Below are 15,378 nucleotides of genomic sequence, written 5' to 3' on the forward strand. Positions count from 1 at the left end.
GCAGGGCTCGAACCTGTGTTCCCTGCATTGGCAGGTGGATTCTTAACCACTGCGCCACCAGGGAAGCCCTGCCCTCAGCCATTTCTTACCATCCAAGGAGCACTTATTGAACCAGCTACTCTACGACTTGTCTCATGAAAAAGTGTACAGTTTGACCAAGACAGAGGCATGTAAAAAAATATTTATAATGTAATACTGATAAGTTGCAATAAATCTGTATCAGAGCAAAGGAGGACACACTGCCTGGGGGTGGGAGCTGTGGATGTGCCCCCCATATCCCCTCCAGAATGACTACAATTAAAAAGACTGACAAGATCGGGTACTGACAAAGATGTGGAAGAACTGGAACTTTCATGCTTTCCTGGTGGGAGTACAAAATGGTAGGCAGAGTAACAGGCCCCCAGAGATGTCCACGTTCTAAGCCCTGGACCCGTGAAAATGTTACCTTTTATGACAAAAAGGCCTTTGCAGATGTGATTAAGTTAAGGCTCTTAAGATGGGGAGATTACCCAGGATTTTCCAGGTGGCCCCCATGTAATCACAAGGCAGGTAGGAAAGCTAGAGTGAGAGAGAGGAGATGTGACAATGGAAGCAGAAGTTGGAGAGAAAAAGATTGGAAGATGCTATGCTGCTAGCCTTGGCGATGGAGGAAGGGGCCACGACTCAAGGGATGCGGGCAGCCTCTAGCAGCTGGAGAGGGCAAGGGAACAGATTCTCCCTTAGAGCCTCCAGTAAGGCTTTGCTGACACCTTCACTTTAGCACTTCTGATGTCCAGAATTATAAGATAATGAATTCATGTTGCTATAAGCCATTAAATTTGCAGTAATTGGTTATAACAGCAATAGGGAACTACTTCCAACTGTCTGGAAAACAGTTTGGCACTATATGCAAAAGCTGAACATATGCCTACCTTCTGACCCAGTAATTCAACTCCTAGGTATGCACACAACAGAAACGCATGTATATGGGCACCAAGAGATGTGTGCAAGCATGTTCATAGCAGTTTTAGTCAAAAGAATAGAAAACTGGAAATAACCCAATTGTCTATCAGCAAGAGAATGGATAAACCAAATTGTAGTATGTATAGTCACACAATGTAATACTACTCAGAAATAAAAAGAAATGAACCACTGGGACTTCCCTGGTGGTCCAGTGGGTTAAGAATCTACACTCCCAATGCAGGGGGCCTGGGTTCGATCCCTGGTCGGGGAACTAGATCCCACATGCATGCCGCAACTAAGACCTGGCATAGCCAAAATAAGTAAATAAATAATAATTTTTAAAAAAAGAAAAGAAATGAACCACTGATGTCTGCAACATCATGGATGAATCTTACAGACACAATTTTGAGTGGAAAAAAACAGACACAAAAAAATGTATATACTTGAAGAAAAAGTTCTGGAGATGGACGGTGTTGATGATTGTACAACAATATGAATGCACTTAATGCCACTGAACTGTAAGTTAAAAATGGCTAAAATGGTAAATTTTATGTTATGTATATTTTGCTACAATAAAAATGTACATACTACAAGAATCTATTTTTATAAAGCTCAAAAACAAGCAAAACTAATCTATAGTGAAAAGAGGTGAGAACAATGCTCACCTTTAGGGGATACTGTCTAGAAGGAGGCACAGGGGAGCCTTCTGGGTACTGGAAATATTTAGTTTCTTGATCTGGGTGTTGGTTACATGGGTGTATATGTAAACATTCATCAGACTGTATGCTTAAGATCTGTGCACTTTAGTTTCCAAATGCCAACCCCAAGTTTATTTGCACATGATTTAATTTACTTGAATTCGTGTTATCAACACCGTAATGGAAATGGAAGAGAAAAGAAAAACCCACCAAAAGTGTGTGTGGTCAGGGAAGGCTTCAGGGAAGAGGTGAGATGTGAGCCAAGTACTGAAGGGTGAACATGGTAGACACAGACAGGAAGGAATTCTGGACAGAGGGAAGAGCACGTGTATGGGCGGCGAGGTGCATGCGGATGCAGAGTGCGCCAGACACTACCAGCTGGGGGTGATCACTGGCCAGAGACGGGGGGCTGGAGGGGTAAGAGGGAGCCCCATCCCAACACACCCAACCTGGGAAACCCCAGCAGCAGTTTGGACTGTGCTTATGCTAGGCTGATGTCAGAGGAGGTCAAACTAGACTGCGATGTGATGAATCCATGACAGGGAGGGTGACCTGGACAGAGACCCCTAGGCTCTTGTGATAACAGTCGGGACCTAGATGACAGGGTCTGACCCAGGCATTGGCAATGCGGACAGGGTCGTGAGAGATGGAGGCAGAGCCCCCTGCCTTGGTTGTAATGGGAGTGGGAGAGGGGAAGGCTGGTAAGTCTGCTGGTTAAGCCCACGTGGCTGGTGATCCCACTCACCAGAGGGGAGAAGACCAGACTACCCTTTCCCCTGCCTCCTGGGCTGGCAGTGGAGGACCACAGTATGTCAGAGTTGGAGAGCATTAGTCAGATGACCTAGTGTGCCAGTGCCCTCACAAGCAACCAAGTTCTTCACCCAGGCCAGCACAAGGCCACAGTGTGAGGAGCAAGCTGGACGAGAGAGCTAAGGCTCATCGACTTCAGCGAGCAGTCCTAGAGAAGAGGGAACGGATTCCTTCAGCTGTGCTGCTCATGGCTCCCCAACGCCCTCGCCAGCCTCACCTTCCACCACAGGCTTCTCCTGTGATCTCAGTCCCTGCCAACATCCCCCTGTAAAAGTTCTCCCCACAGCCCATCCATATCCTGCATAGCTCATGATTTCATCTCATGATCTGATAATGCCTTATAAGTCAACCTGGTTTCTCCTCCAGCCATGCTGTGTGACCAAAACTGAGGCAGAGACGGAGAGGGCACCCCAGGGCCCCCAGGAGCCAGAGATACGTCTTGGCTAGTAGGTTCTATCACGGCCCTACAGACCTGATGTGAACCACAGGAGCTAAGTGCCAGTTCTGGAGGCCTGTGCACATCTGAGAGGGTCTGAACGACAAGTACCAAATACCAGAGCTTGTAGAGGAGAAACCAAAAATAGATGGGATAAATGAGGAGCTTGGGATGAACACACACACACACACACTACTATGTATAAAATAGATAATCAACAAGGACCCACTGTACAGCACAGGGAACTCTATTCAATATTCCGTAATAACCTATATGGGAAAAGAATCTGAAAAAGAATGGACATATGTATAACTTATTCACTTTGCTGTACACTTGAAACTAACACAACACTGTAAACCAACTGTACTCCAAAATAAAAATAAAATTAAAAAAAAAAATAGATGGGTATGAAGGAACTTGTTTGAGGCCCGAAACACACTACTACTTATTTCTTTCTTTTTTTTTTATAAATTTATTTATTTTATTTATTTATTATTTTTGGCTGCATTGGGTCTTCGCTGCTGCGTGCAGGCTTTCTCTAGTTGCGGTGAGCGGGGGCTACTCTTCGTTGTGGTGCGCGGGCTTCTCATTGCGGTGGCTTCTCTTGTTGTGCAGCACGGGCTCTAGGCATGTGGGCTTCAGTAGTTATGGCTTGTGGGCTTCAGTAGTTATGGCTTGCGGGCTCTAGAGCACAGGCTCAGCAGTTGTGGCACACGGGCTTAGCTGTTCCGTGGCATGTGGGGTCGTCCTGGATCAGGGCTTGAACCCGTGTCCCCTGCATTGGCAGGCGGATTCTTAACCACTGCATCACCAGGGAAGCCCAACACACTCCTTATTTCTGATCTAACCTGGCAAGGTCAGTGAACATCTAGTTAACTGCACAGTCCAATTCAGGAGCCACTACCACATGTGGCTATTTAAATTATTTAAAATCAGATACAATTAAAAAGTCAGTTCCTCAGTGCTCAATAGCCACACGTGGCGAGCGGCTACCATTTGGAACAGACGTAGAACAGAACAGAAAGTTCTACTAGACAGCACTGCGTATAGTATCTCCTGCTTGAATTGGCCTGATCATAAGAGGCACTCATTCTGAAATCACCTTCACACACCTTTACATGTCATCTTTACACACCTTTAAAAAAGGGGGTAAGAATCCTTTTAATTTTTAACTAATAAAGATAAAATTATGTACCACAAAGGACATTCAACATTCCTTAGTAGAAAGGCACCATGTCTTCTTGGGTCGTTCAGTTGAAACAGAGAGATAGTAAAAGACCAGTAAGAGAAATGAAAGCTGAACAGGGTAGAGTGAAACAGTCCATTTCACTCCCTTGACTGTTCTGCTATAAAAAGAGTTAATCTCGCCCCAGAAGATTAGGGATATGTAGAAATTAATGGACCATTAATAAGAAGCAATTATTCTTTAGAAATAATTCGTGACTGACAAAAACAAAATCAAGTGAAGTGGAAACTTAGGTGGGTGAGGAGGGGAAAAAAAGGAGAGCAGGAACATGTTTTGCAGTAAGAAAACTGCAATTACAGTAAGTAATTTTTTTTAAGTGCAATTTCATTCCTTATACCTTCTTTTTTTTTAAGATTTTATTTATTTATTTATTTATTTTTGGCTGCGTTGGGTCTTCGTTGCGGCGCGCGGGCTTTCTCTAGTTGCAGCGAGCGGGGGCTACTCTTTGTTGCGGTGTGCGGGCTTCTCATTGCGGTGGCCTCTCTTGTTGCGCAGCATGGGCTCTAGGCGTGTTGGCTTCAGTAGTTGTGCCTCGTGGGCTCTAGAGCACAGGCTCAGTAGTTGTGGCACGCGGGCTTCAGTAGTTGTGGCTCACGGGCTCTAGAGCGCAGGCTCAGTAGTTGTGGTGCATGGGCTTAGTTGCTCTGCAGCATGTGGGATCTTCCTGGACCAGGGCTCGAACCTGTGTACCCTGCATTGGCAGGCGGATTCTTAACCACTGCACCACCAGGGAAGCCCCACAATCAGTAATTTTTTAGAGGGCTTTTCATCTGAAGATGTAGCTAAATCTGCTTCAATAATATTGGTTACCTAGCTGATGAAAATGAACGAAATTTTGTTCATAACACATATCTACACTGGGGGAAAATTTACCCACATGCAAGGAAAGCTTCCACTGAAGGCTGTCATAATATTTCACCACGAATTGTCACCCCTGACTGGTGCTCAAGAGAACCGAACGCACACAGTTAATAAGGTAGAGAAGAGGAAACTCTCCTAAGAGGAGACCCGGCCCCCATGCACACGGACGTTTGCTTCTCTAGTCAATGGAATGCTGAAAATGCATGCCTAGGTGCTAAGGGAGGAGAACATAGGGGAATCTTGTGTGTGTGTGTGGTGTGGGGTCTTTTTAAAAGTAAGCACAGCAGGAGAATCCTGTTTTGCCCAGTTTATGATTCAGATAGTTATTTCAAGTTAAGGGCAAATATTAAGGTGTTGTTTTGAAACAAAGACACAGAGCACTACTTAATAAAGGACTTTTGGTGCCTGGCGAAAAATTCAAGCTGCAGGGGCGTTTCCTGCTCTGTATTTATTAATTTCAGGTATTCATTTATGCATTCCTCTCTCCCTCCTTCTGCTTATATAAAATACAGCAGAAATGAATATGAAAAGTGTGAGAGAAAGAGAAAAACAAGAGTGGGATAGAAAAATGGAGCTAAGAAGGAAGTTAATCCAGTAGCTCTACCATAGCAATTGGGGTTGCACACTGGTTGACCTGCTAAACCAACAGTTAACTCTTTTTTTTTTTTTAATTTTTTAAAAAACTTATTTATTTTTATTTTTGGCTGTGTTGGGTCTTCATTGCTGCATGCGGGCTTTCTCTAGTTGTGGCGAGCGGAGGCTACTCTTTGTTGCGGCGCACGGGCTTCTCATTGCAGTGGCTTCTCTTGTTGCGAAGCACGGGCTCTAGGTGCGCGGGCTTCAGTAGCTGCGGCTCGCCGGCTCCAGAGCGGAGGCTCAGGTAGTTGTGGCGCACGGGCTAAGTTGCTCTGCGGCATGTGGAATCTTCCCGGACCAGGGCTCGAACCCGTGTCCCCTGCATTGGCAGGCGGATTCTTAACCACTGCGCTACCAGGGAAGCCCCACCAACCGTTAACTCTTTTTTTTTTTTTTTTTTAAATTTTATTTATTTATTTATTTATGGCTGCGTTGGGTCTTCGTTTCTGTGCGAGGGCTTTCTCCAGTTGCGGCGAGTGGGGGCCACTCTTCATCGCGGTGCGCGGGCCTCTCACTGTCACGGCCTCTCCCGTTGCGGAGCACAGGCTCCAGACGCGCAGGCTCAGCAGTTGTGGCTCACAGGCCCAGTCGCTCCGTGGCATGTGGGATCTTCCCAGACCAGGGCTCGAACCCGTGTCCCCTGCATTGGCAGGCAGATTCTCAACCACTGCGCCACCAGGGAAGCCCCACCGTTAACTCTTAAAGACTCAGTGTCAAAGGCAAAGACAGACCAACTGCTCAGGAGGGGGACAACTTGGTCTGGGCAGGGACTTGTCCTTCAGGCCCTGAAAGCGAATTCGGGTTAACTGGCCCTGCCCAGTAAGTCCCCCTATAGCCAGTGCCAGCTCTGCCACATCATCAAACCTAGGATGCGGGAGGCGGGACCAGCCCCTGAATTCACTGGAACTGTCCAATTATGTGGTCTCCAGAGTTAGGGGGTCTGTCCTGTCAGCCAACCAGAACTTGTTGATCATAATCAGAGTGTGGCTTCTGTGAACAGGAACTAGGAAAGCACAACACTAGCCCTGGGGGGAAATGACCAGACCTGCCCTCACAGAGCCCACCCCGACCCAGCCCAGCAGACCCCACCCCGCACACGGGGTTCCCCACCAGACCCGACACTGAACCCGGGAGAGCCTGCGCTGGCTAATACCGCTCTCCTCCCACTGTTCCATCAGTATTATACCATGCTTTCCCTCCGTAACAGCCCAACATTTACCACGAAGCCAAGCCCGCTCCCTTTCCACAGCCTGCCAGGTCCCCGAGACAATCCGTGCCAGGGCCTCGGCACGTGCCCACCCTGGGGAAAGCAAAAGCAGCTTCTCTCCTCGAGAGCCTGAGGGTCCAGGGCGGTTTTGCCTTATTGTAGGGGAGACCGTCTTATCAAAGCATCTTTTCATTTCCACACAAGAGATCTAAGATAGACTGAATACCACAGCATACATCCTGTTTTTCATACCACACTCAATACCACGGTGCCCTATGTGACCAACAGAACTTTCTGCCATGAGGAAAATGTTCTAGATCACCGCGTCCAGTACGCGAGCCACTAGCCACAGGTGGCTACGGGGCAGCTGAATCGTGAGTAGTCCACGCAGAGATGTGCTGAAGTGTAAAGTCCTCCACTGGTTTTGGAAGACTTGGTGCAAAGAATAGAATGTCAGATATCTCATTAATAATTCTTTACACTGATTACATGTTGAAATGACAATATTTTAGATATACTGAGTTAAATAAATTGTATTATTAATTTCCCCTGTTTCTTTTTGCTTTTTCAATGCAGTTATTAGAAAATTTAGGAGTACATATGTGACTAGCATTCTATTGGTATTAGCCAGCACCAACCTATACCATTATTTACTAGTTTTCTTTAAACTGAATTTTTTTTTCATTTTTTACTCATTCTGAAAATATTCATGAAATTACAGTTTGATGTATTAGTTGTATTTTTACAACACAGTTAAAGAATCCACAGGACCATTAATCTAAAATTGAGAAGATAAGTTTGTCCACGTGTAACCTAAACCCTCTTGTGTACCACACCCTTTGGGAAATGCTGGCCCAGGACAAAGTTACTCAGAGTGTGGCCTGTGGACAGATGCCAGCCTCCTTATTGTTCATTATCGTCCACAATAAGGACATAAATTGAGAGCATGTATTTAGAAACATTCATAGCAATTTGACAAAGTAATGTGATATCCATTGATATCTTGGAATCTGGTATCTAATCTGATATTTTAAAATTGGGACCTGTATTTTACATGTGCTTTATATTTTGTTTCTAGTAAGTCCTTTAAATTGTATTTAAGAGTTAGAGACACACTGGGCTAGAGTATAAGAGAATCTTCCATGGGCCTTCCAGAGTGATGACCTAAGAGCCGCAGTCCTCAGTCACAGCCAATGCAGTGCTCTAAGACAGGAAAGCATACTAAGGAGATCTTCCAGACCCCAACATAAAGGCTGGCACAGAGGGGATGGGGGCTTAATTCCTGGCAAACAAGAAATTCTGTTAAATGAAACTTCTCTTCCTCTAAGCATTTTTGTTGATAAAACTTTTGCTGTAATTCTAAGAAATGAAGGTCCTCATCACCTCTGTAGAGAAAAACAACTGTGTACTATAAAAAAAGGCACACAAAATCCTTATAAAATGTGTGTCAATAGTACTGAGCTAGATCTTGAGAGGGGTACAGAAAATGCGGGAGGCATGACCCATGTGCAAAAGGACTTTGTTATAATCTATCTGGAATGGCACAGAGGCATGGAGATTAAAAATACTTAACTCTAGAGTCAAACGCACTTGGGTGTGAGTCCTGGCTTGCCACTTACTGTGTGACCTTGACCAACTTATTGAACCTCTCTCTTTTTTTTTTTGCCCTGCCACACGGCATGCAGGATCTTACTTTCCTGACCAGGGATCGAACCTGGGCCCTGGCAGTGAAAGGGCTGAGTCAGGGAATTCCCTTACTTAACTTCTCTTAATGTCTATGTACTTACCTGTTACAGTAGAGAATCTCCAAAAGGGGAGATTCCTCCTCTCCCAGTAGGCGCTTACCATGCCTCATCTCAAGAGGTGGAGTCTATTTCCCCTCCCCTTGAATCTGGGCTGGCTTTGTGACTTGCTTTGACCACCAAATGCAGCAGAAGGGACATTCTGGGACTTCTAAGTCTGGGCCATAAGAGAACTGGCAACTTGTACTTCCTGGCTCTTGAAGAACAGCTGCCACACTGTGAGGAAGGCCAGGACAGACTCCTTGTGTAATATGAGACACCCGGACCATGAGAGGCCATCTTGAACATTTCAACCCCACTGAGCTCCCAGCTGACAGCACACACAGCAGGAGAACCACTCAACTGAGCCCAACCAACCCCCTGAATGGTGAGAAATAGTAAGTTTGGAGTGTTTTGCTACACAGGAATAGAAAATTACAAATCTCTAAAATGAGAATAAAAACAGTATAAAGGATGGCTATGAGGAATAAAGTAAATAACGTATGACAAGTTCTTATAATGGTGCTTGGGACAGAAGTGCTCAACAATTAGCAGCTGTTACTATTTGAGGAGCTAAAATGAACACATGTGCAATATATGACTGCAGACTACTTGGGAGGTTCCATTCAGGTTCTCAGTGCCCTGCAGGCCCTGAGCAGAGGAATGCCCAGGAGGTGAAAAGACAAGGCTTTGCGGTGAAAGCAAGTATTGGACCTGAAGGATGGAGCGTGCAGAACGATGGTTTCTAAATCCCTGATGCATGGAGAGCCACCCGAGAACTTCCGGGCAACCACAATATGTGCGCACATCAAGGGCTGAAGCCTAGAGGTCTCCATGGAGACAGTGTAAATGGGTGGCTGCCAGGACCTGGGGAGTGGATGACGGGTGAGGGGGAATGGGGAGTGACAGCTAATGGTTATGGGGTTTCTCTGCGGGATGACGAAAATGTTCTAAAATTGATTGTGGTGATAGCTGTACAATTCTGTGAATATACTGACAACCACTGAATTGGGCATTTTAAATGGGTGAAATGTATGGTATGTGAATGTTGCCTCAATAAAGCTATTATTACATAAATGGGCACGGGGAGGGTAAAAATTAAGAGGCTGAGATGACAAAGGAGCAAGAAACGTTCCATAGGGTTGTCTGGGGGCTATAAGTCGCCAGCTTATTTGGCATGGAGGGGAAAAGCGGTTATTTTCAGATAGTGAATGAACTCAGAGCCAGCCAGGAGCTATGTACCCTGGGGACAGACCCTGCCGTTCCAACGGATCATGGGCACTTGGCATGACTGCTGTTCCCTCAAACACTTTGCAGGGGTGCGCCTCACTCATCCCTGTTTTCCTTTTGCTTAAATCACAACCTGAACTCCACTAATCACAAGGTTCTTAAAAAGAGGAAAACTTCCTAGGCAAGAGGAAAGCTACCGCTTCCCAAGAGAGAAGCAGACCAAGGCCTCCATTCAGACAGACCTCAGAGGCGGATGAAGGGGATCCCGAGGCCCAGCCTGCCCCGGAGCCTCAGGTGCTGAGCCGGCAGACTCGTCACTGGAAGGTGGTCACCTCAGACGTGAGGCGGGCGGTGAGCAATCCCTCCTGGGCCACGGCGCCCCAAGGGCAGCCACCCTCGACCACTGCCTCTTCCTTCTTCTGGTGTAACTCGTTCAAAAGAGGCTAGAGGGCAGGGCCATGGAAAGTTTCCAAATGATCAAACTGCTGCCAGAGTCAGCTCAGCATGCCAACCCTCCCTCCCCCACCCCCCAAAACCAGGCAATGCCATCATAAGCATCACCATACTACCTGCCCTGTGAGCACTTACTATGCTGAGCCATTGTGAGTTCTACCTTGTTAAATCCTCCCAACAAAGCCCACTAGACTATTGACCAGCATCCCCCAGAAAACCACATCTCTCGTCTGCCCAAATCAACCCTGCAAATCCTACTGTGTTATAAATCAATCAGTATAACTACTACAGAAGGCAAGATGTTCTTTCAAAAAGTGAACCATGGCAGAAGATGGGGCATCTGAATGAGAGGAAAACATCCTTTAATTGTGGAGAGGGAGAAGGGATAGAGATAGAAATGACAGACTTTGACCAGTTGGGTCACTAGGGTCAGTACATCAGAAAAGAAACAGTTGATGGTCAGACTTTCAGGAATGTGCCCTGAAGGTCCTGCCAAGTCCGAGTCCTTCAGTGCCATCATTCCACAAAGCCAGAAGCCCCAGACCAAATACAACTTTGTTTCTTTCTCTCCTGACCTTGGCCCTTCTCACTGCCGAAGGGACATGCAATGTTAGGATGCACGCACAAGCTCAATCTGCTCCTCTTGGTCCAAACAGCTTTAGGATGAGAGTGGTCGATAACGGTTTTAGGGGATTGCCCGGCGGTCCAGTGGTTAGGACTCCGCACTTTCATTGCTGAGGGCCCGGGTTCAGTCCCTGGTCAGGGAACTAAGATCCCACAAGCCGTGCAGTGCAGCAAAAAAAAAAAAAAAAAAAAAGAATGGTTTTAAATGCAACTTTGAGAAAGGATGAAGAACTCTGATTTCTTGGGGCCCTACTCTCAGCCTTTCCAACTCGGCCCCACCCTACTGTGGCCCCTGGGGGGAGGCTCTCCTGAACTTCCAGTCTGCACCCTCCATTCTCCTGATCCAGGACGGGGGATGGAAGACAGGCAGATGGAAAGACAGCAGGGAACCTCGTCTTACCTCAAAGCAATTCCCTCCTTACCAGGGAACCATGGGCAAATGGATTGAACTCAGTAAACAGTATTTACCTACAGAAAGCACTGGAAAGTTCAACAAGCCTCAGGAAACATGCTTTGTAATTCCACTATCTCAAACTCCTCCACCGACACACTTCTTTAATCCAACTCACGAGTATTTACTCAACCCAGTGGAGCTGCTCCCAGCATAATGCAATTGTCAAACATCAGTTACACACCTACTGCGTGCAAAAACTCTAACAGAAGGGACAATGGCTAACCAGCTTCAGCATTTACTGTGTGTCAAGCACTGCTTTACAGATGTCAATTCCTTCATCTTCAAGGCAGTGCTTCTATCCCCCCTCCACGGTGTTCTTAAGCCCATTTTAAAGGTGAGAAAACTGAAGCTCAGCGATGTCTCCCCGAGGTGAGACATCAGGAAGGGGAGAGGCGGCATTCACACCCAGGCAGTCTGGATCTCGATCGCCCGAGCTCCAATGACAGCAGGAGCCACCAGCACAGGGCCCTGCTCACAGTGGGCACCCAATGAACATCTGCCGAGAGGAACTGGGAGGTTAATGTCGTCACACGGGCAGAATAAGAAGAGTGCTTTCCTGCAGGTGCCGCAGGCACAGGCAAGACGAGTTCCTTAATTCAGACTGAGAGAAGCCTAGAGGAAGTGAACGCCCGAAGGGAAAAGGGGAGAAGGGGGCATTTCAGACTGAGCGGCGCCCAGGACCTGTGTAACACCGAGGCAGTCTGACAGCGGTGACCTGGTGACTCTGCCCGCCCTCTAAAGGTCCTGAGGCAGAACCAAGCAACAGGCGCTTGCTTTCTCATTCCTTATACTGTGATATATAACACAAGCACTGAAGAGAACAGCACATCGGGTAATTTCTCTTCTGGTAGTAATTAAAAGGAAAGAAAGAAAGCATCACTGGTGGGTAATGGGGAAAAATGCACAGGATTTCAGTATTGGAAGAACCTGTTGCTAGAGGAAACAACCAGAGAGGTATTCCCCTGCGACCTTCTACAACAGCTCCCAGGAAAACCACTTGCCGGCCCATATCGCCCAGCTGTGCCGCCGTGAAATTGTCCGAGAGCCTAAACATCTCAGGCCTCTTTGTCTTTTCTGCCCCTCACAGCACTCAGCACAAACTTAGGATCAATGGTTGACTCTCAAGAAATGCAGGTTCACTCTCATCAAGAATGGGTCCCAAATGATAAGGCCTTGGGCAGCCAAGAGTAATCAGTACCAAGATGGATTATAATACAACCTCAAAGGGCTTCCCTGGTGGCGCAGAGGTTAAGAATCCGCCTGCCAAGGCAGGGGACACGGGTTCGAGCCCTGGTCTGGGAAGATCCCACATGCCGCGGAGCAACTAAGCCCGTGCGCCACAACTACTGAGCCTGCGCTCTAGAGCCCGCGAGCCACAACCACTGAAGCCTGTGCGCCTAGAGCCCGTGCTCCGCAACAAGAGAAGCCACTGCAATGGGAAGCCCACGCACCTCAACAAAGAGTAGCCCCCGCTCACCGCAACTAGAGAAAGCCCGCGCGCAGCAACGAAGACCCAATGCAGACAAAAGTAAATAAATAAATATTTTAAAAACCCAAAAAACTCAATAATCAAGACTTCTCTGAGGATGACATTATTTTTCTAAGTACCTAGCCTCACAAAACCCGCTTTGAAAGAACAAACCATGGTACTACCTGGCACCTAAATTGAATACTCCAATTTTTCCACATCAACCCTTATGCACATAGAAGTTTATGGAATATATATATATATTTTTTGGCCGCATCGTGCGGTTTGTGGAATCTTAGTTCCGGGACCAGGGATTGAACCCATGCCCCCTACAGTGGAAGCACGGAGTCTTAACCACTGGACCACCAGGGAACTCCCTGAAATATTTTAAACCTTCACACAACACATCTTTCCATATTTCTAATTTCAAATGAAGGAAAAGAGCTTTAAGCTATTTTTCTACAATAAAGTTTCCAACTAGAACTTAATAAGGATGTCCCCTTATTAAGTGCCTTCAAATAAATTAAAATATCACAGATATTTCAGGTCCAACCATACAGCTCCGCCCTGCCTCTAAAACATCGAAACGACCTAATTGTTTAAACTCTCGACCAAATAAAAATGTGAACTTTAACAACCTCCCTTTTCCAATGTTATATTCTACTAGGTCCCCCTCCCCCAAGGCTGGTTCTGATGGATGGGTGGGTTTTGGGTTTCTCCCTAGCATATGCAGCCGAGTTTCTCAAGCAAAAAGGACGAAAACAGAAGTACATCTTTTTAGTATTTATATCACTATCCTGTGATAGTTGTTAAATTCTGCCTTCAAAACAAATGCGTGATGAAAAACGCAGACTGGGAAAGATTTAAGCCACCTCCTCCTTCTCTAAATGATGCAAATGAAGGCCCAATCAGAACATACCCCCTCCCCCATGAAAACCATGTTTTAAGCGACTAAAGAACATTTCCGTTTATTTCCTTCCCTTCCTTGGTACACCTTACATAAAATAGACGCAGATCTTCACTATGTGATAATTCTCCAAATCCTATACTTAAGATCTGTGCGCTTTTGTGGGATGCACGTTATACTGCGGTAAAACACGCCTTAAAAATAGCTCACACTAACTTAAAAAAAAGAAAAAAAAAAAGGCGTTGCCAGGAAAAACATGAAATCGGTTTCCAAGTTGCTTACACACCCGCACTACCTGCAACCACTTTACAAAACGTTAGAGGATGCGAGACCAGCTTATCTAAAATTCTGCCAAATGTCCTCAAAATCTCTCCCTGCTTCGCTCGTTTCCAGGCAGCCAATCCGGGGACCGTCCCTCCTTAGCTCCCAGCAGCCGCAGCCTCTAGGGCCGGGGGACTCATCCGTCGCGCTGCCACGCGAGGGAGCCGCGACCCCGCCAGACCCCTGGGCAGCGCACCCGCGGCCGCCGCGAGCGCAAGCGGGCGGCAGGGGAACCCGGCCCGGGGCTCGCAGCTGGCCACCCCTGCCAGTGGGTGACGCGCCGGTTCTGCCCCCCCGAGACGCCGCGAAGCACGAAGCTGGGCTGCCCCTCGCGCGCGACGCCCGAGACGCAGATTGGGCAGGCGCGCAGGCCCCGGCCACCCCCCGCGCCCGCTCGGTCGACCCCAGTGCCCCCCACGCCTGCTGCTCCGCGATGCGGGGCCAGCCCCCCGGGCCCCTGGGGCATCAAGCGTGGCCCCGGTTCCCGCACGCCAAACACACCTGCCACCCATCCTAAGCCACCTCCAATCCCACCCACTCACTCAGGCCACTCGAGAGGGTTCCCTGCCACCGGCACCATGAGGGGCGCGGCCCCGGGATCCCGCGCCCAGGCGACCCCGGGCCGAGGAAAGGACATTAGCTCAGTTCCGCGCCCCGCCCCCCACGGCCTCGCGCTCCAGAACCTCTGCCTCTTGCGGCCCGCCCCCCCCGCCCGGGGGGCCTGAGGCTCCTACGCTCCCGCCGCATCCCGGGAGCCCTACCTGAAGGCCGGTGGTTGGGCGGCGAGGTCCGCACCGCGCCTGGTTCGGCCATCTTCCCGGAGAGCGGGGGGGCCCGCGTAGCCCCCTCCGTCCCGGCTGCCGCCCCGCAGTCGACGCCGCGCTCCATCGGGATGCCCGGGCCGCACAGGCGCACTGCCCCTGCCTCCGCGCCGTATCGGACCTGCGCGCGTCCGCACGCGCACGCGTCCCCCCCACGGCGTGCACGTGCGATGTGCGCACCGGTTCTCAAGCCGCGCACGAGCACCGCGTGCACACGCGAGGTGCACACAGGTCCTGAAGCAGCAGGCGCCTACCTCGTGCACTTGGCAATATGCACACCAGCCCTCACACAGCACGAGTACACGGCGTGCACGTGCAATGTGAGCACTAGGTCTCACAGCGCTCCCACACACCGCGTGCACGTTCGATGTGCACACCAGTCCTCACAGCGCGCACGCACACACGGCATGCACACGGCTCCTCATACAGTGCTTACACGCAGCATGCACACACAGCGTGCACACACCGGTGTAAACACACGTC

At 48.5% G+C, this 15,378-nt stretch overlaps 1 protein-coding gene across 4 annotated transcripts in view; it reads right to left on the reverse strand.

The window, feature by feature from the left end:
* MAP7D2 (MAP7 domain containing 2) overlaps positions 1-15,110 on the reverse strand; it is a 106,018-nt gene extending 90,908 nt beyond the window's left edge. The window contains exon 1 of one of the 4 annotated variants that reach the window (XM_036841063.1): positions 14,836-15,110. In XM_036841063.1, coding sequence (XP_036696958.1) covers positions 14,836-14,962 — 127 coding nt within the window. In that variant the 5' untranslated portion in view covers positions 14,963-15,110. The remainder of the gene's footprint in view (positions 1-14,835) is intronic. The other 3 variants (XM_036841064.1, XM_036841065.1, XM_036841066.1) reach the window with 3 other exon arrangements.
* Between the last annotated feature and the right edge of the window lie 268 nt (positions 15,111-15,378).

Source organism: Balaenoptera musculus, chromosome X (genome assembly GCF_009873245.2).
Source record: "Balaenoptera musculus isolate JJ_BM4_2016_0621 chromosome X, mBalMus1.pri.v3, whole genome shotgun sequence".
Lineage (NCBI taxonomy): Eukaryota > Metazoa > Chordata > Mammalia > Artiodactyla > Balaenopteridae > Balaenoptera > Balaenoptera musculus.